This window comes from Salvia hispanica, chromosome 1, assembly GCF_029641045.1.
Source record: "Salvia hispanica isolate PSC_SH4W2 chromosome 1, Shi_PSC_v1, whole genome shotgun sequence".
NCBI classification, from domain to species: Eukaryota; Viridiplantae; Streptophyta; class Magnoliopsida; order Lamiales; family Lamiaceae; genus Salvia; species Salvia hispanica.
In genome coordinates this window covers 14,402,558-14,425,828 of record NC_142692.1, presented here as the reverse complement: position 1 = coordinate 14,425,828, position 23,271 = coordinate 14,402,558, and the positions used below count along the sequence as shown (strand labels likewise).

At 39.3% G+C, this 23,271-nt stretch overlaps 2 protein-coding genes and 1 pseudogene across 4 annotated transcripts; 2 read left to right on the top strand and 1 right to left on the bottom strand.

Annotated features, from left to right (window-relative positions):
• Window positions 1-1,997: 1,997 nt before the first annotated feature.
• LOC148933308 (uncharacterized) lies at window positions 1,998-6,102 on the bottom strand (annotated as a pseudogene).
• A 6,855-nt stretch (window positions 6,103-12,957) lies between these two features.
• Window positions 12,958-17,708, top strand: LOC125222892 (uncharacterized). Of its 3 annotated transcripts, none has more exons than XM_048125761.2 (8): window positions 12,960-13,129; window positions 13,336-14,910; window positions 15,223-15,656; window positions 15,745-15,906; window positions 16,109-16,184; window positions 16,578-16,733; window positions 16,860-16,965; window positions 17,359-17,708. In XM_048125761.2, the coding sequence occupies exons 2-8, from the start codon at window positions 13,348-13,350 to the stop codon at window positions 17,439-17,441; spliced, it is 2,580 nt and encodes an 859-aa protein (XP_047981718.1). In that variant the 5' UTR covers window positions 12,960-13,129; window positions 13,336-13,347; the 3' UTR covers window positions 17,442-17,708. The 3 variants fall into 3 exon arrangements, with proteins under 3 accessions (XP_088919240.1, XP_047981718.1, XP_088919239.1); XM_089063113.1 differs by having other exon boundaries at window positions 12,961-13,129; window positions 16,860-17,006; XM_089063114.1 differs by lacking the exon at window positions 17,359-17,708 and having other exon boundaries at window positions 12,958-13,129; window positions 16,578-16,770; window positions 16,860-16,977.
• Window positions 17,709-20,815: 3,107 nt separating this feature from the next.
• LOC125224528 (ribulose bisphosphate carboxylase/oxygenase activase 2, chloroplastic-like) lies at window positions 20,816-22,524 on the top strand. The gene is made up of 3 exons (XM_048127941.2): window positions 20,816-20,973; window positions 21,065-21,475; window positions 21,563-22,524. Exons 1-3 carry the CDS (start codon window positions 20,929-20,931, stop codon window positions 22,400-22,402), a joined length of 1,296 nt encoding a protein of 431 aa, XP_047983898.1. The 5' UTR covers window positions 20,816-20,928; the 3' UTR covers window positions 22,403-22,524.
• Window positions 22,525-23,271: the final 747 nt, after the last annotated feature.

The following is a 23,271-nucleotide window of genomic DNA, read 5'->3' as shown; positions in this document are numbered from 1 at the left end:
CACTTGAGCAAATCCACAAATTGCTTGGTTTAAATGTTGAATTAGGAGGATGGAATGAGTGGGGTGTGTGCTAGAATGGAGATTGTGGAAGAAATTTGAGAGGGGAGAGGTTTTTAGCCGGAAAATCGAGAGAAAGGTGAGAGAAATTAGGGTTCAAAAATCCTTGCCTGCGCTGGTTTTTATACACGAGCAAATAGCCCGACCGGGCGCCGAGCCCAGGCGTTTTGAAGCTAATCCGGGCGTTCTCACTGTGCACGGGCGTATTGCAGTCGAAAAATGCCCGGTCGGGTTGTGCTGCACCCCGGGCGTTTAGATTTTCGCCTTTTTTATTTTTTGGTTTTTTCTGCACTAAAACTCAGAAACCAACATTAAAACACCAAATACCCAACTCAAACAAGAGTAGGGAATGAAAAACAAAGTCAAAAACAAAGGGAACACCCAAACATACCAAAAGAGAACCAAAACATACCAAAAGAGAACCAAAACACACACTAAAGCAATAAATGTACCTATGAGGGGTTGCCTCCCCTAAAGCGCAACTTTTTGCCATCGTATGCTCGACGCTCTTCAAGCTCCACCTACTCGATCAAGCCCACAACAAAGACCTCGTCTTGTTGCTCCCTGGAATAGAATCTCTTCAAATTTTGACCATTGGCCTTGAACATGCTTCCATCGGGTCCAAAGAGCTCCATTGTTCCATTGCTCATAACTTACTTGATAGTGAAGGGCCCGGACCACTTAGATTTCAGCTTGCCCGGGAAGAACCTCAACTTGTGATTGAAGAGTAGAACGGCATCGCCCGGGTGGAATTCACGCCTCTCGATCATCTTGTCATGGTGAGCTTTCATCCTCGCCTTGTAAATGGAGGAGTTCGCATAGGCTTCATTCCTAAACTCATCAAGTAAGTTAAGGTGAAGTATCCTTTCTTTGTCGGCCTTAGTGAAGTCCATGTTCAATTGCCTCACCGCCCAATACGATGAGTGCTCCATTTCAACCGGGAGGTGGCACGACTTCCCAAACACCAATTGGTAAGGTGAAATTCTGATGGGGGTCTTGTAGGCCGTCCTATACGCCCATAAAGCATCATCAAGCTTGAGCGCCCAATCCTTCCGGTTCGCCTTGACACTCTTTTGAAGAACTTGCTTGATCTCTCTGTTGGCCAACTCGGTTTGGCCATTAGCTTGAGGGTGATACGGAGTTGTCACCCGATGCTTTACTACATATCTTGCTAACACCGCCTCTAAACACCTATTGCGAAAGTGGGATCCTCCATCACTAATGATAGCCTTTGGTGTGCCAAATCGAGTGAAAATGTTCTTTTGAATGAACTTTGTCACCACCTTCGAATCATTGGTTGAGGTAGGAATGGCCTCCACCCACCTGGATATGTAGTCCACGGCTAAGAGAATGTATTGGAAGCCATTAGATTGAGGGAAGGGCCCCATGAAGTCGATGCCCCACACATCAAATAGCTCGACTTCCACAATCGTCGTCATCGGCATCTCCTTCTTCTTAGAAATGGCCCCCATTCTCTGACATTCATCACAATTCTTCACATACTCTTGACAATCTTTGGTGATGCTTGGCCAAAATAGGCCACTTTGTAGCACTTTCATGGCAGTCCGGTTAGCTCCAAAATGCCCTCCGCTAGGTGCGGCATGGCAATGCATAATAAAGGATTCTCACCCCTCTTGAGGGACACATCTTCTAATCACCATGTCGGCACACCTCCTAAACAAGCACGGGTCATCCCAAAAGTAGAATTTCGAGTCATGGAAAAATTTCTTCTTTTGATAATCTTCAAGCCTTTCGGGAATCACCTTAGCAACGAGGTATTTCACAATGTTGGCATACCATGCCACTTTCCCCTTAGCCACGAAGAATAGATGCTCGTTCGGAAACTCTTCGTTGATCGCTAACTTCAACTTCTCCTCTTCATTCATATGCTCCATCATTGACAAGTGGTCTGCCACCACATTTTCACATCCTCTTCGGTCTCAGATCTCCAAGTCAAACTCCTGTAGGAGCAAGATCCACCTAATAAGCCTTGGCTTCGCGTCTTGCTTTGCAAAGAGGTGCCGGATTGTGGCATGAGCGGTGAAGACGATGGTCTTGGCCCCGATGAGATATGGGCAGAACTTATCAAAGGAGTAGACCACTGCTAGTATCTCCTTCTGGGTGGTGGTGTAATTGACTTGGGCAGGGTCCAAAGTCCGACTTGCATAGTAGATCACCCGGAAGATCTTATCCCTCTTCTGTCCCAAGCCGATCTTACCGCCACGTCGCTCGCATCTCACATAATCTCGAAAGGTTGAGACCAATCCGGCGAGATAAGGATAGGAGCGCTCACCAATGCCTCCTTCAGCTTCTCAAAAGCCTACAAACAATCAGGAGAAAAGTTAAATTTCACATCCTTAGCTAACAAATTGCAAAGAGGTTTAGCAATTCTCGAGAATTCCCTGATAAATCTCCTATAGAAACCGGCATGCCCCAAGAAGCTTCTTACTGCCTTCTCATTTGTGGGTGGAGGCAGTTGCTCAATAGCAACGATTTTGGCTCTATCGACCTCCAAGCCACCTACAGAAATTTTGTGCCCAAGCACAATGCCATCTCTAACCATAAAATGACATTTCTCCCAATTGAGCACGAGGTTAGTCTCCTCACATCGCTGCAACACTTAAGATAAATTGTCAAGGCAGTTATCAAATGAATCACCAAATACAGAAAAAAGTCATCCATAAACACTTCCATAATATTTTCAATCAAATCGTGAAATATGGACATCATGCATCTTTGGAACGTGGCGGGAGCATTACACAAACCGAAAGACATTCTTCCATAGGCATAAACACCATAAGGACATATAAAGGCTGACTTATATTGGTCTTTGGGTGCTATATGGATTTGTTTATACCCCGAGTACCTATCAAAGAAACAGTAGAACTCATGCCCAACCAACCTATCTAATATTTGGTCAATAAAGGGTAGTCGGAAATGGTCTTTCCTAGTTGCAGCGTTTAAAGCACGGTAGTCAATACACACTCTCCACCCAGTGACCGTCCTAGTGGCTATCAGCTCATCGTTCTCTCCCTTTACTACAGTCGTACCCCCCTTCTTGGCTACTACTTGGGTGGGGCTCACCCACTCACTATCAGAAATGGCATATATGATGTCGACATCTAACAATTTAATCACCTCCTTTCTTACCACATTCTGCATGATAGGATTAAGTCGCCTTTGGTTTTGGGCCTTAGGCCTATGGTCATCCTCTAAATGGATCCTATGTATACAAAGTGTTGGGCTTATTCCCTTCAAGTCTGAGATTGACCACCCTATTGCTCCCTTGAATTTTCTAAGGACTCTCAACAATTTATCTAACTCAGAAGTAGAGAGGGATGATGATACAATTACTGGCAGGGTGTCATCTTCTCCTAAGAATGCGTACTGCAGATGTGATGGAAGAGGCTTCAGCTCCACTTTCTTGTTCTTCTCTTCATCCTTGTCGTCTTCTTCTTCATTCCTAAGAGGTAGGAATTGTTGACAGTGTGATCTGGGGATCTCCTTCGCTGAATCTAGAGCATCTACAAACTCAATTAGCTCATGATTAGCATCCATAATATATATAAGATGAGAAGAGTGAATAGAGTTAACGATACACCCTCTAGTTGATCTTCTGATGAGTTGGTGTAGGCCATCTTTCTGACACACTCATCCACTATAGTCACTACATTGCAATGTTGCAGGCTTCCTCCTGGTTCCACATCGTGCCTCTTCAAGGCTTCATAGATGGAGAATGTCACACTTTCACCATTGAAGCGAAAAGTGAGCTCTCCATTGTCAACATCGATCAAGGCCTTCCCTGTGGCTAGAAAAGGTCTTCCTAGAATGAGAGGCACCTTTTTGTCTTCCTCCATATCCAATATCACGAAGTCAGCTGGGAAGACAAACTCATTCACTCTCACCAATATATCCTCCACAACACCCACTGGACGGGATACCGATCTATCAGCCATCTGCAACGTAATGGATGTGGGTTTCATCTGGTCAATCTTCATTATGTTATAGAAAGACAAAGGCATGAGGTTAATGCTCGCTCCAAGGTCGCATAAGGCATTCTCCAAAAAATAGTCTCCAATAGTGCACTCAATAGTGAAGCTTCCTGGATCCTCCATCTTGGCCGAAAGCTTCCTTTGCAAGATCGCACTATAGTTTTCCGTCAAATTGACGGTCTCATGTTGCTCCCACTTCTTCTTTTTGGCGACAGCTTCCTTGAGAAACTTAACATATCCGGGCATTTGCTGCAGTGCCTCAATCAGCGGAATGTTAATCTGCACCTTCTTGAAGATCTCCCAAAATTTGGCGAACTGATCATTCTTCTTCTTCCTTTGCAGCACTTGGGGGAATGGCACTCTGACCTCTGCTGGCTTGACTGTTCACCTCAGGGTGAACTGCATGAGATGATGTCTCAAGTTCCTCCTTTTCTACCTCGGCCTCTGCTTCTTTCTCTGGCTCAGCTACAGGCTTGGGCGGTGTCTCTGGCATAGAAGGACCCTCATAACTCGTCACACTCCTCAAGTGAATCGTCTTGCAATCCTTGGGATTTATAGTAAGCTGCCCTGGGAATTGCTCTGGCTTATGCTGGCCACTCACCGATTGAGCGATCTGACTCATCTGCACCTCTAAGTTCTTCATATGTGTTGCCATGTTGTGTACATCATTCTCTACCTTCTCGGGCCTCTTGTTTGAATGCTTCATATTCTTCTGTGACAGTGTCATGAAGGCATTCGGTATGTCCTCTGAACTCCTCTTCTGCGGCTCATTGATCATTCCTTGAGAAACTGTAAACCCCGGAGGTGGCTGCAAGGCATTGTTGGGGTTCCCATATGAGAGGTTGGGATGTGGCTTTTTCCCAAAATGGTTGAAACCTCCACCCCCTTGATTGGGGCGGGAGTTATTGTAATATCTGTTGCCCCCTTGGTGTATGTAGTTGACATTTTCTACACCTTCTAGATTCTCTTGCACCGATGATCCCACTCCCATAAGGTCTAGCTTCTTGTGGATGAGCTCCAATTGTTTTGTCAAACTGTTGTCAGGGCTGACCTCTGAGGCAGAAGCTATTCTGTGCACCTTGCTCCTCTTATTCGTCCAACCTCCATCATTCGAGGCAACTCTCTCGATCACCTCCATTGCTGCCGCCTCACCGATCTTTATTAGTGATCCCCCAGGGCTTCGGTTAAGCTTGCTCTTTGCATCAGGCAAACACCCCTTGTAGAATGCGAGGACTTGATGGGTTGGACTTAAACCATGATTAGGACACCGCTTCAAAAGGCTCTTGAACCTTTCCCAAGCTCCTCGGATACTCTCTTGAGGAGTCATCTCAAATGCTAAAATCGTTGATTGCCTATTCAAAGCTTCACTCGGAGGGTAGTATTTTGATAAGAATTTGGCCACCAATGCTTCCCACATACGGATGGAGTTGGGCTCCAGACTGTCCAGCCAATTCCGGGCATCATCCTCTAGAGAGAAAGGAAATGCCCTCAATCTGATATGTTCATCTGAGACACCATTGATTTTCGTCGTGTTGCAGATCTGGATGAACTTGGTGATATGTTTGTAAGGATCCTCCGTGGATCGGCCTCTAAAAACATTGTTCTCTACCATCTGAAGGAGCCCCCTCCTGAGCTCAAAGTTGTTAGCATCCACGTTGTTGCTAACAATTGCTGGATTTGACACCCCATTATAGGCAAACATATTCTGCACTGGTATCTCGTTCTGCCCTTGATCTAACCGCCTCTGCAATGCTGCGAGTTGCTCTTGAAGTTGAGCATTTGTTAGAGGAGGTGGTGGATGGTTATTCCCATTGTTCCCCCCGTTTCCTCCGTCCATCAGAAGAGGATGATGTGGCTCAAACTGAACAGGAGAGTGAGCTGGTGACGGAGTAGGTGACGATGGTTCTTGAACTAGTGAAGGTGACCGTCCATGGACCGGGGAAGAAACTCGGATCCGCTGGTTTAGCCTCTTCAAAGAGTTTCTCCTTTTGTTGGATGCTTCGATCTCAAGATCGATAGGCTCTAAAGGTAAACCCTTAGAGCGTGTTTGCATACAACCTGAAAAAGACAACACAGATCTGAGAACTCAAAAATAAAAATAAAAATTAAAGCAATAAAATCTAGAGTAGTAATCTCTATCTTTACCACGATATTAAGCTAAATAACACAAATTGTCCCCGGCAACGGTGCCAAAAACTTGACTCGATTTATTTTAAACACGAGAATTACCCGCAAGTGTACGGGGCTAGTGTAGCAATAAACAAGTACGAGTATCGTATCCACGGAGACAAATTGTGCAACTCAAGTACCACGAACCGATTTTGAATACTATCTAGAGAATTCGGAAAGGTTGGTTTTGATTTTGAAAAACAAATAACATAAACAAGCAAAAAGCATGCAACAAAAAGAAGTTTCAAATAAGAGAACACGGTAGAGCCTTGGATCCAACTACAACGAACACGATGCGAACAATTCAACAACTTCGATTAACCAATTAATGTCTCTAGGATTACTAGGAAAGCCGCTATTCTAGACTAAGCCCTCTCTCGAGTGCACTTAACCCGTTGATTAATCAATAATATTGAAGTCTCCTTCTAATACGTCACAATTAACTCCTTAAAATGAAAGGCTCAAGCCCTCACTCTAGAATTCATTTTCTCAAATGCAAATTATCTAGGTGTTGTTCATTCTTTTATCAATCCTAATTAGGTATCTCTCGATTACTCAAAACTAGGTCAGGAAACCCAATTTGTAGCTAAGCAATTGAATTGAAAAAGCACAAGAATGAAACAAAGAAATCACAAGAGCATAGGTAATCAAAAGTCCTTGAATTAATCAAAAGCGTTCATTGTAGTCTTCACCAAAACTCTACAGAAGATTTACTACTCATATGCAATGCAAATTCACAAGAGAAATCCATAGAAATTGAATTGAACATATGAAAACTAATAGAGATACTCCCACAGGTGAATTGAATGGGCAAATCGTCTTCGTCTTCAAACTTGTTGATGAATCGAACTCTTTGTCGCTTCAATCTGCTCTCAAATGTGGAAACTGCTTCTGGGGCGTGTGGAAAGTATGTTGGAGTCGAACCCTAGGTCCTATTTATACCCGGGGCGAAAAAAGAAGAAAATCAGCATTACGAGTAAATCACCCGGCCGGACGATTTTTAAGTAACAAAACGCCCGACAGGGCGTTCTTCTTAAACGACGGCATTGCACAAACGCCCGGCCTGAGGGGCCAAACGCCCGGCCTTGTGTATAAAAATGCCCGACTGGCTGCAGTAAATCGCCCGACCTCCGGTTTTGGTACCATTTTCGTCCGTTTCCACCTGTTGCGACTACAAAAACTCGACAAACTCATCAAAACAGTAAAGTAAGGGATCATAGATGAAAACTCAAATAATATGCTACAAAACACTCAACTATGCACTTCCAAACATCCAAAACACATTCTAAACTACGAGTTTATCAATACCCTAGCACAGTTATTACTTTGATAGGACGAGTCGCCTAGCTTATGCTCATGCGATGCAACCGTTGATTACAAGATTAGGGTTGTCAATCCTAACACGTAACTCCATAAAGCTCCTAAGACACTTGAAAGGTCCCCAATCTCAATTAACAGTGCCGTTGTAAAGGAAGCTAACTGTAGCGTCTACTAAGTGAATCTAACTCGCTAGAACTCTCTCACAGTTATGAAGCAAGTTATATTAATCATACAAGATTGTGTCACTCAATCATGCAGCATCACAATTACTTAGGGAAGAAACAAAGTAAAATCAAAACAGATATTAAATAGAAAAATGGAATTGTATAACCAAAGTTGTTACTAATACATCCCTAGAATCCTATGAGTTTAGTTACACATAATGGAATAAGCTAAACACATAGATTGAAGAGAAGACAATTTGAACATAAAACTAAAGCAAAGAAAACTCGTAGGTTGAATCCTTGTCGTTCTTGATGTTCTTGAAATCCTTCTCCAACTCCTTGCGCAATTGAAGTACTCTAGCTTTTGATCTCTGTGAATTATTTTGCAAAAAGAAGCTCTCTGGTTGATGAAGCTTGAGGTCCTATTTATAGGGAAAAGTCAATCCTCATTGTAGAAAGAAAAAATCTTCAAAATATGGTAAATAGTAGATCTAGGGCACTTCGGATTCGCCGCCTTTCTCCGGCGGGCCGCCGCACCTTGGCCGGTGGTCGCCGCGTTGGAGTCCAGAGTCTCTGTTCCTCCAGCGGCGGGCCGCCGCACAACTTCCGGCGGTCGCCAGGCGAGACTCTCTTCCAAGTGTAATTTTTTTCCGAGTCAGACCGCTGCATTGCTCTGACCGCCACGCGCCGGTGGTCGCCGTACAACTTCGCGGCGGTCGCCGTCTGACTTTAGATTTCCAGACTTTGTGTTTTGACTCCCTTTTTCGGCTCAATTATGCACATTTCTCACAAAACACGTCAAAATACCAAAATAGATAAAATATACAAATAATGGACGTATAGAGTGACTTTGACATAAAAAACGGACCAAATAATGGCCTTAAAATAGTGCAAAATCCGAGCGTATCAACTGCATCGTTGATTCCTTGTTGATGTTGAATTTGTGTTGAAATGGCATTGAATCTTTGTTGATGTTGAATTTTGTTTTGAATCCTTGACACTTTGTTGATGTCGAATTTTGTGTTGAAATGGCGTTGAAGCTTTGTTGATGTTGAATTTCGTGTTGAATCGTTGATTCTTTTGTTATGCTGTTGTTTTTTTTTGCGATGAAATTTTGTGTTGAAATCATGTTGATTCTATGCTGATTCTAAAAACGTGAATAGTGGAAGGAGAGAGAACGATGAAATCAGAATTACAAAATTATTCGATAATTAAATTATTCACCATATCATGAAAGTGTCTATTATACCTTCTATTGGCAGATTTATAGAAGTTATTGATATTTTCAAATGGAAACATTATAATCATTGATTAGTAATATTTAAAAGCTAGTATTAAAGTTTTGAATTTGTATTAGATATATGGTTTTCATTATATCACTACCCATGCAACCAAACGACAGCTATATGCGATAAGTATAGCACTCGCGAACTTAACATTAAATTGACAATTTTATGTATCACATACAATACCAAATATTCATTAAAAATACCAAATATTCATTAAATTATCGTGTAAATTAGATTGGTATGACTGTATTATGCCACCATTTGCCAAAAAAACTCAATTAATATTGGTTTACTCTTCACCGAAAAATTTATATTTTTGTCGAGCTAACTAAATTGCACGATTTAAAAAATCTATTGATTTTAGAATGAACTTTAAAAAAACTAGTACATGTTAACATTGACCTAAAATTTATTAAGAGCAGCCACAATGGTAGACTAGTCGGCACCTTAGTCGTCGGTGAGCGGCTAAGCGTTCGGCTAGTCCATTATTGCGTGCGGCTAACGGGAAGGACGAAAAAAGCCCTAGAGCTAGGGCATGGACGAAATCGGCTAGCCGGTTTAATTGTTTTATTTATTTATTTATTATTTCAATCATAAACCTTTTTTTTCAAATGTTTTATTTCATATTTGTCATTTTTATATTTATTGGACTAGGCTGTTGCTAGATATTATTAGGGATGTCAATCGGGCTAATCCGTTCGGGTTCGGGCCAGCCCACTCGGGTCACTGGGCTATTTGGGTGCGGGCCATTCAGGTTATGGATTTTTCGGGTCATAAATTTTCAACCCTAACCCTAACCCGTCGGGTTTTGGGCTAACCCATCGGGCTATTCGGGCTAAAAAGCTTTCGAAAATAATCTCTTGTATCAAAATTTTCTTCTATAAAATGATTTTAAAATTTAGATACTTTTTTCTTTTTAGTTTAGAATCATATAAAAATCTTCAAATTTTCATAGTTTTCTTCAATAATACTTGAAAAGAAGCCTTTCATCTTGATCAACTACAATATAAATTAAAGTTTGTGTTCGTGTCATTAGTATGGCATTGTTCGTAACTAATTCTTTATGAAAATTAAAAATCATATCTTACATGAATCATTATTAAAATGATAAATATATTAAGATTTTGATGGGTTAGTTCTTAATTTTGTCTTGATTGACTTTGGTGGTGGTAAGACACTAGTGGCAGATGCTGGGACAGTGCAATAATGAGTTGAGATGGAACTTGAAAGCTGATATTGTGGGATCGAGTGGAAAAGTGTAGAATGAAGATTGAATAAGACTAATGATTGTGTAGAATGAAGATTGAAGATTCAAAAATATAAAAAACCCCTAAAGCTTAATATTTTATAATTAAAACTCACAACCCATCGGGCCGACCCGCAACTCGTTCGGGCCAACCCGTTTAACCCGCCAACCCATTCGGGGCAGCCCGTTTAGCCCGTTTTGTATTCGGGTAATAAAATTACAGCTCTAACCCGCTCATATTACCGGGTTGTTTGGGTCGGCCCACGGGTTTCGGGTTGAATTGACATCCCTATATATCTATACAATATATAAAATGGGAGTTTCAGGGGTAGTTAAGGAAATGCTCTTTTAAATTTGGGGGTATTTTGGAAAATGCACTTTTAAATAGATATTATTATTTAAATAAAATTGTTTTTTTTTACTGAATTGTAGTAATATTAATCGCCGTTTGTGTGGCCTCTCAATTGTGAGTGGAGTGAGTGGAGCTTTTACAAGGTGAGTGGGAGGTTTTACAGGGGAATACACTACAAAAGTGTTCTATGAATACCAATTCCCAAAAATTTTCTTTTATGTGTGTTATATTCATATTAAAGTAAAGGTCAAATGTGGTCTCTAACATATGACCGTTTTATCAATTTTGTCATTAACATTATCTTTTTGATTATCTGGTCCTCACTTAACAGAACCGTAAAAAAATAGACGATAACTCCAATTTGACTATATTAAATTACTAATGGTAATTAATTTTACCTAATTATAATTTTTTTCCTATTAGCAAAATTGGAAAAAAGATAGTATCAGTTGCAAAATGAAATGAATAATTTGTAATTTAATAGGAATTAAGAATTATAATTAGGTATAATTAATTACCATTAGTAATTTAATATAGTCAAATTGCAATCACCGTCTATTTTTTGACGGTTCTGTTAAGTGAGGACCGATTCAGGTCCGAGTTTATTTGTGAGGGACCAAATAATCAAAATGATAATGTTAAAAACCAAATTGATAAAACGGCCATATGTTATGGACCATATTTAACCTTTACTCTTCCTATTAAGTTTCGTATACTTGTTTGTTGTTTTATGTATTTTTATCCTATTCAATCTATATATTATTACGAATAATACAAAGAAGATGAACAACTATCATAACCTTTAACTTGCTACAAGGAGGAGACGAAAGAATAGATGCAAATTGGAGAAAATATAATGAATGGTACGTTAACATTTATTCAAAAAAAAATTTAACAAATTCATTAAAGGTGTGTGCTTTTAAATTTTTTTCCCGAAACTATAGCTACACTTTTCCAATACTTTACCTAATATATTATAATAGTATCATTATAAAAAAAAAAAAGTTAGAACTTAAGTTTTAGAGTTTTTCTATTTCACTTTTTCACTTTGTCACCAGTAGTTGATTATCATAATAATAAGTACTACCTTTTTATGTTAATATCTAATTGTTGTTTCATACATATTCATTTTTGTATTGTATAGCGTAGATATTAGATTATTATAAAGTAAATCTATACATATATAAAAGGCGAGTTTTGGCCTTTTTGAAATATTTATATGTTTTGTCCTTATTATGAAATATTTATAAGTTATAGACCAATTTGAACATTTTAAGTAACTCTCATTAATATTTATTAGATATTTTAATGAGCATTTAACTAATTCTTAAAGCACTACAATGACTCATTGGTGGTTACAAATATTTAAATAGAATAAGGAGCATTTAATAAATTTTGTAACCTATATTGTCTTGATTTTATAATTTATGATGTTTTTATTCCATGATCTCTCATGTACTAATTTTATACCTATAAAAGGCATAGAGTTGTGGATGAAATATACACTAACAAAACATTCTTCATTCTCTCTCAAGCTCTCAACATTTTATTGCACATTTTAGGAACATTGTTTTGCTTGATTTTGGAGTCCCATCAAGTTTATAGGAGCCTAGCAGGTTTGAGATGTTATATACGCTAGCAGGAAATCGTTTCATCTTTGGGGAAAATACGTCGACCCGAGAGCACTAACCGTGATGTAATTTTGTCTTGCGGAAAGAGGGTTTTTCTTGACTAATTTCCATTGTAATTTCCATTTCATTTATTATTATTTTTTTTCTTTGATTACAATACCGCGTGTATATGGTTCCAGAATTTTATCCCAATATTTTTTACAGTTCTTAGAGAGGGAAGAATTGTAGCATCCTTAACTCAAACATACATAGTATTTATCTTCATCTTTACACAATTTATTATCTTTAGTAGAGAAATATGAAGGATTGTTCTAAACATATATTTCAAAAATGTCAACACTTAGTATAGTCTCTTTATCATTGTCCAAATAATTATATGTCTTAATTCCATTTTAAATATGTTTAATTTAACGTCTTTAGATGTAAAATGAGTTGAGTATATGTTTATTGAATTTTTATTATATAGTAGTATATTTTTCCATTTTAAATCTTATATAATTATATTTATTCTTATTTTAATTAATTGATTAATAATTTAAAATCGTATGACAAAAAAATATTTCGTCGTGCATCGCACGTGGGTTAACACTAGGATGACAATGCACAGGTGGTACACTAGTTATGATACTGTGGCAGAAAGAATTAAAAATCAATTTCCATATCAGAATTGTCTTTCAATAAATGTGGAGGAGATATTGCGGTTGGATTAAAAAGAGAAATAAAAGGAAAAAGGAGCTATAAACCGCCACTATCCTATTTTTAGGGTTAACTGTACTTGTTTGGCGGGAAATACGAAGCGGCTCAAGAGCAAATTCAACTTAAGCGTCTCCTGCAAGCTTTGAGAGTTAATCTCAATTTTAAATCTCAAAACACGCCGTCCTCTGCTGCTTCCACACTCATCCATTGCTCGTAAGTTGCTCTCTCCCTGTCTCCTTTTTTCTTTTTTTTTTGCATTTGTTGTGTATATAATGAATGTGTTATTGTTTTTGTGAACGTCTCTGTAATGCGGTGGTTGAGAATTGTGGAGTTTATTCGTTGCGTTTTTTTGTTGTGTCGATTTTCTTCTGCACCGTGGTATGCGCAACTTATTTGCTTCGTCTTACTTGATTCGATAGGGCTGCGTCGAAATGACGGTGTTGAGGTCTAGGGATATTTCGTCTACTGCGAAATCGGAGCTTTCGCAGGCATCGGCTCCGAGAAATGTTGTTGCTGAACCTGTGACGCCGCCAAAACCATCTGAATTCGTGAATCCGTCATTGAAGGATGTGTGCACTCCGAAGGAAGATGTTTTGGGTCCGGAGATAGGGTTTGTCGATGGTGCCGGCTTGGTTATGGTTTCTGAAAGTGGAAATGTGCGAAGAGTCAGTGCTCGGTTGGCGAAAAAGGGAGGGGAGAGTGTTGGAGTTGGGAGTGGGAAGAGGAAGAAAGTCGAAGGGGCTTCTCTAGCTTGTGTTGATACAAGGAATCTGAAGAGACGTGGTTCTGATATGAAATTGGGGGCTGGGGGTTCCGATGGGAATACTGATGCAAATATAGTTTCGGAAGTTTCAAAGGATTCGGACGGTGGAGATTTCATGGAGTTGTTAGAAGATAGTGTGAAGATTGAGGATGGTTTGAGTGCTGCCAGGTTAGAATTTGGTTGCGATATTAATTATTCTGTGAGGGAAACTCGGGATATTGGCCAATGCAAGAAGAAATCAAGCATGGAGACGAAAGCTTTAGGGTCTGAATCATCTGGAAAGGATAATCTGGAGAATGGTTTCTTGAGCTTGAGGTCAGGGAAGAGAGTTCCACAGAGAGAAATAAATGCCATTCGCATTGGTGGTGATTCATTGCAAGGAATTCAGCGTAGTAAAAAAAGTGGTACAAATTGTAGTGATGATGTACCTGTGAAGAGTATATCAGAGGCTAAATCTGATATAACTACTAGAGGGAGACTGAGCAAAGAAGGAAAAGGGAAAATGAAATTGGACTCTGAGGCATCTCCCTCTAGTGGCATTGAGACAGTGAAACTTAGCATAGAGAATGTGAACGGAAGTAGTGGCTCAGGTGATGACCAATTAACACCCAATGAGGTACTGCCAGATGAAGTTCAGGTTAGAGGGACTAATTTGAGTGAAATTGATACAAGAAGTGCACATAGGGCACGTTTCAGAAATTTTGCCAGGAGAAATGCGTCTAGATTCGCTCATTTTTCTGCCCGAGATGAATTTGGTGACCGTGCTCATGATGCTTCTGGAACTGATGTCGCACCTCCTGAAACCAGTAATAGAATAGAAGATTGGCCTGGTCCTTTTTCTACTGCCATGAAAATTATTAAGGATCGTGAAACTAATAGGAATGGGGGGAAGCTTGGGGGTTCTACTGATGTGAGTGAAATGGCTAAACTGAAGTGGATCCCCAAGAACCATGAGTCTTGTAGACACCAGAAGCATGTTCCTTCGTTGCAAGACATATGCTTGTCAATTCTTTCCAGTAATGCTGATGCTATCACTTCTCTTGACTTTGTCCCAGATGCACTGAGGCACAAGATCTGTTGGTTTCTTTGTGATAAGCGAAGCATGGATGGTCATTTTCTTGAATTGCTTGTGCATGATACTCCAACAGAGATCCGCATGAGAGATTGTTCATGGTTATCTGAGGAGCAATTTGTCAAGATATTTGGGGGTTGCAACACCAGCAAGTTAACGGTGCGATTTTAATCTAATGAACATTTTGCATTTCCATGCCCATAAAACTGACATTACCTTGGACACAGTTTTTTCTCTTGAGTTGTATTATGCCTCTTCTTGTCATGCTGGTGAATTAATATGAAGAGGTAGCTGTCTGCTTCTGAATGATTTTATTTACTGTTTTTGCCACATTGACGTAATGCTTTTAAGATGTAACCTCCTGTTCACCTAATTATGATACCCCATGACAGGGCTGTATGTACTTAGTCAGCTTCGGCTACATGCACTTTGCATCTGAAGGACCTGATGTTATCTGTCTGTATCTAATAGGTGTTACAATTTGATCAAGGTGGAGCCTGTATGCCTGACTACGTCCTACAGTCTACCCTGGCTCGTTTACCAAATAGTCTTCCTGATTTGACAGCGATATCCTTGAAAGGTGCATATCGTCTCTCAGATGCTGGACTTAATATGCTTGCCTCAGCTGCTCCTTCTCTCAAATCTGTTGATATCGGTCAGTGCCCCCTGCTTACCTCTGAAGGAATCTGTTCTCTGGCCAGCTCACTGAGATTAGTTTTAAGGGAATTATACATTGATAATTCTCATGGGATAGATGCTATGCTCATTCTCCCAGCTCTGCAAATGCTAGAGAATCTGGAGGTTCTATCTGTAGCTGGAATTCTAACAGTTTCTGATGATTTTGTTAGTGAATTTGTCTCCACACACGGTTCCAGAATGAAGGAGCTTGTTTTAGCAGATTGCAAGTTGGTGTCTTCCAATAATATTGATGTATATATTTTCAGGCTTCTTTTAAGTGTTCAAAATTTTATTAATGGTGTGAACTTTTTACAGGGAGTTGACCGATTCTTCTTTGCAAGTCATTGGTGATAAATGTGCTAACTTACAAGCAATAGACCTCACAAACTTGGACAAATTGACGGATATTTCCATAGGTCATCTTGCAAATGGTTGCCAGGCAATTCAGATGCTAAAATTATGTCGCAACTCATTCAGGTATCAAATTATTCACTTTAGCTGCATTATGTTTGGCTATAGAGTACATTATTGTATCAGAGCTTGATCTCGGCCTATTCTAAAGTCTGTGCCTTGGTTTTAAGTGCACCATTAAGTCACTTGGCTTGTTTATTGATATTACCTTACCAAATGTTGGAATTGGAAACTGATTGCTGAGATCTCCTATTCTATGTTTGGACAGTGATGAGGCTATTGCTGCATATCTTGATGTTAATGGGGCATTTCTCAAGTGCTTGTCACTTAATAATGTTATACAGGTAAGATTTGTTTGGTTAACTACACCCTAAAAATCATTCCGGTAACGAAATACAATCTCAAATATATGTTTATTTAGCTGTTATTATATCTGTTATACACCCTAAAAATCATTCCAGTAACGAAATGCAATCTCAAATAATGCATTCCGGTAACTACACCCTAAAAATCATTCTCAGTAGCTGTTATTATATCTGTTATACCAGAAGCATGGACAAGTTTATTTAGTTTTATTGCCTTGTATACAAATCCTATTGGAGAAGGAGAATGAGAAAGGTTAAAGAATACATTGACCAGAAGAAAGTAGTGCTTCATTTAGTTGGCTCCGCTGTCTGTATGATTTTGATTGGCATTCATACATGTTTTTTTGTAAACAGCTGTGTGGTTTATTTCAGGTTTCAAGGCTTACTGCTCTATCTCTTGCAAGAAATTGCAAAAACTTACGTAGTTTGGATCTATCCTGGTGTCGCAATTTAACCAATGAAGCACTGGGATTGATTGTTGATTCATGCTTATTGCTAGAAGTGTTGAAATTGTTTGGCTGCACACAGGTCTGGTTTCAAAATAAGAAGCATTAAGATTGATAGGGTACTTTAGTTATGCTATGCTGTTTACTCAGGATGTTGAGTTGCAACTGCTATATATCCATTGATTAGAAAATGGTGATTGTTTTTCAGGTTACAGATGTTTTTGTTGATGGGCACTCAAATCCACAAGTGAAACTTATTGGATTGAAGATGACTCCAGTATTTAAACATATTGAATTTCCGGATTTCCTTCTAGGTCCACTGCGATACCCATCTGCCTCTCTTTGAATTAATATGGTATCAGTGCTCTCTTGCCTTTTGTATCTTGTGCATAAATGGTGGCACAACTTCCATTTTGGAGCTGATTTGATTATATAATCCTGGATCATACCAATATTTTTGTATCAGGAGTGTTGTTAAACTGAATCTGAAAACCTCCAGTTTAGGTTTATAACAAGTTAGAATCAGATGTTGGTTTTGAACTCATGAATCTTGACCAAATCTAGAAACTACAAAATGAAACTTGGACCCCGAGGAAGATACATTTCCGTTAACATTTGTATGTAGCCTACTTGGTCAACAATGATTGCAGTTTAATGATCTGCTTGTTCAAGTAGCCTCGCCTTGATGATCTCATTGCTTGTTCCAGGATCCATCCATTATTGTCTGCATAAGCGTTTCATCTTGTCATTCTGGGCTTTTCCAGACATGTCCGCCTGCAATGGAAAATGATTGTTTCAGTTAATATGCAGCAGTCATTGGTAACATTTTGTGGGACAGCCTGAAACCTGCTGCTGATTATACGTACAGTCGAGGCCTTTATCGTTGTTTATTTGTACGTGGTAACTTGTGATTATCTTTCATTCCATAAAAGATTATCACAAGATAGTTTGAAATCCACGTAGGTTTACTTCCTTTACCAAATCAGATCGCATATTTGATTGTTATTTTTATTTCAAAGGATTTGCCAGTTCAATCTTGCTCATCTGTCATTTGATCTCTCACTTGCACCCCACAATTTCTTGTATAGTGAGAATTAAAGATATAGAGAGACCCAACATTAATTTATATGTAACATGACTTAGTTGCCGAAGGAAAATACAAAGATACTTAGTTCCTTTTTTTGGTACCATAAAGCAAAAACAAATATGGTACTGCTGCGAGTGGCTGTACAATCTAGTGAACTACGGATATCTTGATATTAACTGGCAATTAGTGCAACTAACCTAAAAACATAGTAAAAAAACCAAATTATGTGATTTTATAGATCCTCTGTTGACTAAATAATCCCCGACCACTTTCAACTTACTCCACCTCACTGCGATGTGAGACCGCAGGCACCACATGGGTTCTATTGTTCCACTCTTGATAATCCAAACATGTCATTTTGATCTTTTCATGATATTTTTTTAATGTAATATAATTATTTGTAAGAAAAATAATTATAATATTGCTATATTAATTTCAAATTTCTACCCAACAAATAAATAAACAAATACCGATTACTTATATACGCCCTCCGTTTCCTCATAGTTGAGTCATTTTTCTATTTTGGGAAGTTTCCTCGTAGTTGAGTAATTTCCATAAATAACAATAATAAACATTTTTCTCCCTCTTACTTTATTCTCTTTACTTTATGCACTTTCTACTCTATTCTCTCAACTTTTCTCTCTCTCTTTATTTTTTATCTATCTACTTAACACACTAAATATTCATTTCTTAAACGCTGTGTCAAAAAGTAGCTTCAACTATGAGGAAAGGAGAGTGTATAACATTACAATGAATATTAGAGCATCGACAGTGCCATTGTGCTCACGCGACAATGCAATGTGTTTAACACATGGCCAATAAAGATGTGATTTTGTGAGCCAATCGCAGGGTACAACATGATACTTCCTCCGTCCCATGAGAATATACACTATTTCTTTTTTAGTCCATCACACAAAAATATGCACTTTCTAAATTAAAATAAAAACTTTTCTCAAGTAGGATCCGTTCTCCACTAACTATACTTTAATTATTTTTTCTTTTTACTTATCTCTTACTTTATCAATTGTGCATTAAAACCTGTGTTTAACCAAAAGTGCATATTCTTATGTAGGCCTGTCAGAATGGATACTGGGTATTTGATACCTGATATCCAAACCTGAAAATGTCGGATATTTGGATATCCGAAACCTGATTTTTTGGGTATCAGATCGGGATTGGGTAGTGAGAATTTTGGATGATCGAGTATCGGGTCGGGTAACCCGATACCCAATCGGGTATATCCCGAATTATCCGATTTTTTTAAAAAAATTAATAAATTATGTTATTAGTATAATTAAATGTAAATAATTTTTTAATTACATGTGGATGGATGAAAGATGTTAATATGTCAAATTTCTTATTGTGGATGGATGAAATATGTAATTTAATTTAATTTTTTATTGTGGATGGATGAATGATGAAAAATGTAATTTAATTTCTTAATTACATGTGGATGGATGAAAGATATCAATATGTAATTTAATTTTTTAATGTAATTTAATTTCTTGTTATGGATGGATGAAAGATGTTTATATGTTACTATTATAATTTAGGAATTTTGTATTTCTCAAAGTTTGTAGTTATTTTTCTCTTAAATTCGAACTACTACAAGAATTTTGTATGTCTAAAAGTTTGTAGTTATTTTCTCTTCAATACTACTTCAACTTTGTATTGAATTCATTTGAATTAAATAATTATTAAATAAATTGTAAAACTTTGTAGTTAATTTTCAAAAAAATATAAAAAAAAATCAAAATTACAATCGGGACTGGATACCCGATTTTTCTTGACTGGATACCCGAATCGGGTATCTGGGTACCCGAAATCAAATTCGGGTCGGGTATCGCGTATTGGATTTTGGGAATTTCGGGACGGAGGGAGTACTATACTTGAATTTTTTTTAAGTTAAAAAATATTCCGTCCACAAAAAATAAACAAGTTTTACCATTTTAGGTCATCCACCAAAATTAGACTAAGTCTAAAAATGGAAAGTTTTAAACCAATAGTAACCCTACACATCATTCACCCCACAATCCATATTTACAACCCGTGCCGTTTATAACTTTGTCTATTTTTTATGGACGAAAGAAGTAATTTATTTCCATAAAGTCTCTCATTCGACAATTCACTCTTCCCACCTTCACATTCTTTTTCTTTTTTCTTCCATAGTTTTAATTCTTAATTTAGTTTTATTTTTGACAAAATCTATCACCATGTTGGGTGGAATTTCCTAACCAATTTGTTATGCAAGACCACTGTAACAAGGGCCGGAGATGCCCCGAAATGATTATGTACTCAATCCTTCTTGTGCTATATATATATACTATCACAATGAAATCAGCACACAGGCGTACTCATTGGGTTAAGTGTTGAAAAATACTACTACTACTACTACTACTATAATAATTGAAACAATACTTTAACATGCAAGGTCAGAACCATGAAAATTTGTAACAATTGTTCTCAAGCATTCATTTATCCGCATTAATATTTTGCTGAAATACATACTACTATTACTTTGTAGTTCTCTCAGATGTTGACCTGAGCTCAGCTCATCTTTATCTTCTCAAGAAAATAAAAATGATGTATACCAAAATAGTTTAATAGAAACAGTCCAATTCTGATAAGCCTAATCCCTATTCAAGAACAAAAACTCCAACTCCAAAGAGAGACATGTAAGGTTGTAATTCTCCAGCGTCTCTATCCATCACAAAATATCAATATATGTATTGAATTGAGGCATCCTAGACATTATTTTCTTAGGTATTTCACACACAAACCAAAAATATAAGAAGATAAATCCCCCAACAAATAATGCAGCAGAACCATCACAATTCACAGGCAGACAAACAAATATACTTTTCAGAATTGTAAACCATATATAATAACATGATAATTCTTTAGGCTATAATTCCACAAAGGGTTGCATTGTAACTAAACGATGACCTAATGTAAGTGGAGTAGAGTTAACCAAAAATATTGACCTCAAACTCAATTTCCAATTCCAACCCCACTCAATACCCAGCTGCCACGTGTCATGTAAGCAATCCTAATTGTGTGGCTGAATGGTAATGATAGGCCAATCTCAATTCTCAAGTTGTATTCTCTTCAAACTCCCCTTGCTATAATAACCCTCTCCTACCTCAACTGTTGTACTTGTACAGCCACTAAATCACCCTCTGCATCTAAAATGGCCGCCGCCGTGTCGACCATCGGAGCCGTCAACCGCGTCCCGGTTTACCTTCATCTCTTGATCATATAGACATAATTAGCCTTAACTATATTAATTCAGTGTATATAATGCAATGTGAAAATTTATGTTGCAGTTGAACTTCAATGGATCCAACGGAGGAGGCGCGGTGCCAACGTCCTCGTTCCTGGGGTCGAGCCTGAAGAAGGCGAGTGTCGTGAAATCTAGCGGCAGCGGGAAGGGGAGCTTCAAAGTGGTGGCGGAGGTGAAGCAGACGGATGGAGACAGGTGGAAGGGGCTGATCGAGGACGTGTCCGACGATCAGCAGGACATCACGAGGGGTAAGGGCATGGTGGACCCCCTTTTCCAAGCCCCGAGCGGGATGGGGACCCACGACCCCGTCCTCAGCTCGTACGAGTACCTGAGCCAGGGCCTCCGTGAGTACAACCTGGACAACAAGCTGGACGGGTTATACATCGCCCCAGCATTCATGGACAAATTGGTCGTCCATTTGTCTAAGAACTTCATGACACTCCCCAACATTAAGGTATGCTGGTTGACTTAGAGTTGACTTATTATCTGCCCACCCCTTAAAAGGCCTTATAATAATAAAAAAAAATGTATGCGCATGCAGATTCCGTTGATTTTGGGTGTATGGGGAGGGAAGGGGCAGGGGAAATCCTTCCAGTGCGAGCTGGTGTTCCGGAAGATGGGGATCAACCCGATCATGATGAGCGCGGGAGAGTTGGAGAGTGGGAACGCAGGAGAGCCCGCGAAGCTGATCAGGCAGAGGTACAGGGAGGCGGCGGACATCATAAAGAAGGGGAAGATGTGCTGTCTCTTCATCAATGATCTGGACGCGGGAGCAGGGCGGATGGGTGGCACCACCCAGTACACCGTCAACAACCAGATGGTGAATGCCACGCTCATGAACATCGCGGATAACCCGACCAACGTGCAGCTCCCGGGGATGTACAACAAGCAGGAGAACGCCCGTGTCCCCATCATTGTCACCGGAAACGACTTCTCCACCCTGTACGCGCCCCTCATCCGTGACGGGCGTATGGAGAAGTTCTACTGGGCGCCCACCCGCGATGACCGTATTGGGGTGTGCAAGGGTATCTTCCGTACCGATGGAGTCTCCGATGAGGCCATCACCAAGCTCGTGGACACGTTCCCCGGGCAGTCCATCGATTTCTTCGGGGCTCTGAGGGCGCGGGTGTATGATGACCTTGTGCGCGAGTGGGTGACCGGGGTGGGAGTCGAGAACATCGGGCTGAAGCTGGTGAACTCGAGGGACGGGCCCCCGGTGTTCGAGCAGCCGAAGATGACGCTGGAGAAGCTGCTACAGTATGGAAACATGCTGGTGGCAGAGCAGGACAATGTGAAGAGAGTGCAGTTGGCTGACAAATATTTGAAGGATGCTGCTCTTGGAGATGCCAACAAGGATGCTATCGACAGGGGTGCTTTCTAGAGAATTAATACACCATCCATCACTCTTTAATTATACAAATTCCCTATCTTCCAACTTTGCATTTTCTGTTATTCTACTTTTTGTAAATCTAATAGTAATATATACTTTGCTTCTTGCCTCTACATCTCTTAACGCTCAAACGGTGTCAATTAATGAGGGACGGAAGGAGTAGTTATACACACCTTGTAATGTCTCATGGTGCTATTGGCTCTTGTTGTTCTCATGTTTACACGTTGATCGGTTGAGAATCCGACCAAAAAGAGAAATGAACCAACAATGTTAGAAAATCAATTTTACAATGAGATATCATCCTTCATTTTTAGGCACAAGTGAGCCTCAACCTTCACCATTGCAAATGTCAACCAATCAGTGTGTTAAGGAACTATAGACTTCTGCATCGTAGACCACAAATTGGGACTGTTGGTTTAATTCTTATTTCAGGTGGATTCTCATACACTCAGCTATGTTGTTGAAATGACCAACGGTCCTCATGGCAAGTTCAACAGAAAAGAGCAACTCAACAACCGGATGTCCGCATCTGTGGTATGCTCGAGACAATAATAACTCGCACAAATTGAGCAGAGTTTAGGACACAATTTGAGAAAAATTGGAGTAAACAGAGAGTATATCTTGTTAATACGGAGTTGAGAGACAAGATGAAGAAGAGTGTGTGTGATATGAGAAAAGGATGGAGATTGGAGAGTTGATTGTGTTAGTATTTGAGAATGTAGGTATTATAGATGAAATTTGAGTTAAAAATTTTGCTTGTGTAAACCATGCATTTTTGTTGGAAAATCGAAGAAAAAAACTTGTCCTGGGCTGTTTAATAAAATACCTCAACATATGATGAAGCTATCGAACCTTTAATT

Coding starts and splice junctions, on each gene's coding strand:
- LOC125222892 (XM_048125761.2), top strand. CDS start 13,348: ATGACGGTGTTGAGGTCTAGGGATATTTCGTCTACTGCGAAATCGGAG. Junction 16,185..16,577: donor CACTTAATAATGTTATACAG/GTAAGATTTGTT, acceptor GGTTTATTTCAG/GTTTCAAGGCTTACTGCTCT. Junction 16,734..16,859: donor AATTGTTTGGCTGCACACAG/GTCTGGTTTCAA, acceptor ATTGTTTTTCAG/GTTACAGATGTTTTTGTTGA.
- LOC125224528 (XM_048127941.2), top strand. CDS start 20,929: ATGGCCGCCGCCGTGTCGACCATCGGAGCCGTCAACCGCGTCCCG. Junction 20,974..21,064: donor GAGCCGTCAACCGCGTCCCG/GTTTACCTTCAT, acceptor TTTATGTTGCAG/TTGAACTTCAATGGATCCAA. Junction 21,476..21,562: donor TGACACTCCCCAACATTAAG/GTATGCTGGTTG, acceptor ATGCGCATGCAG/ATTCCGTTGATTTTGGGTGT.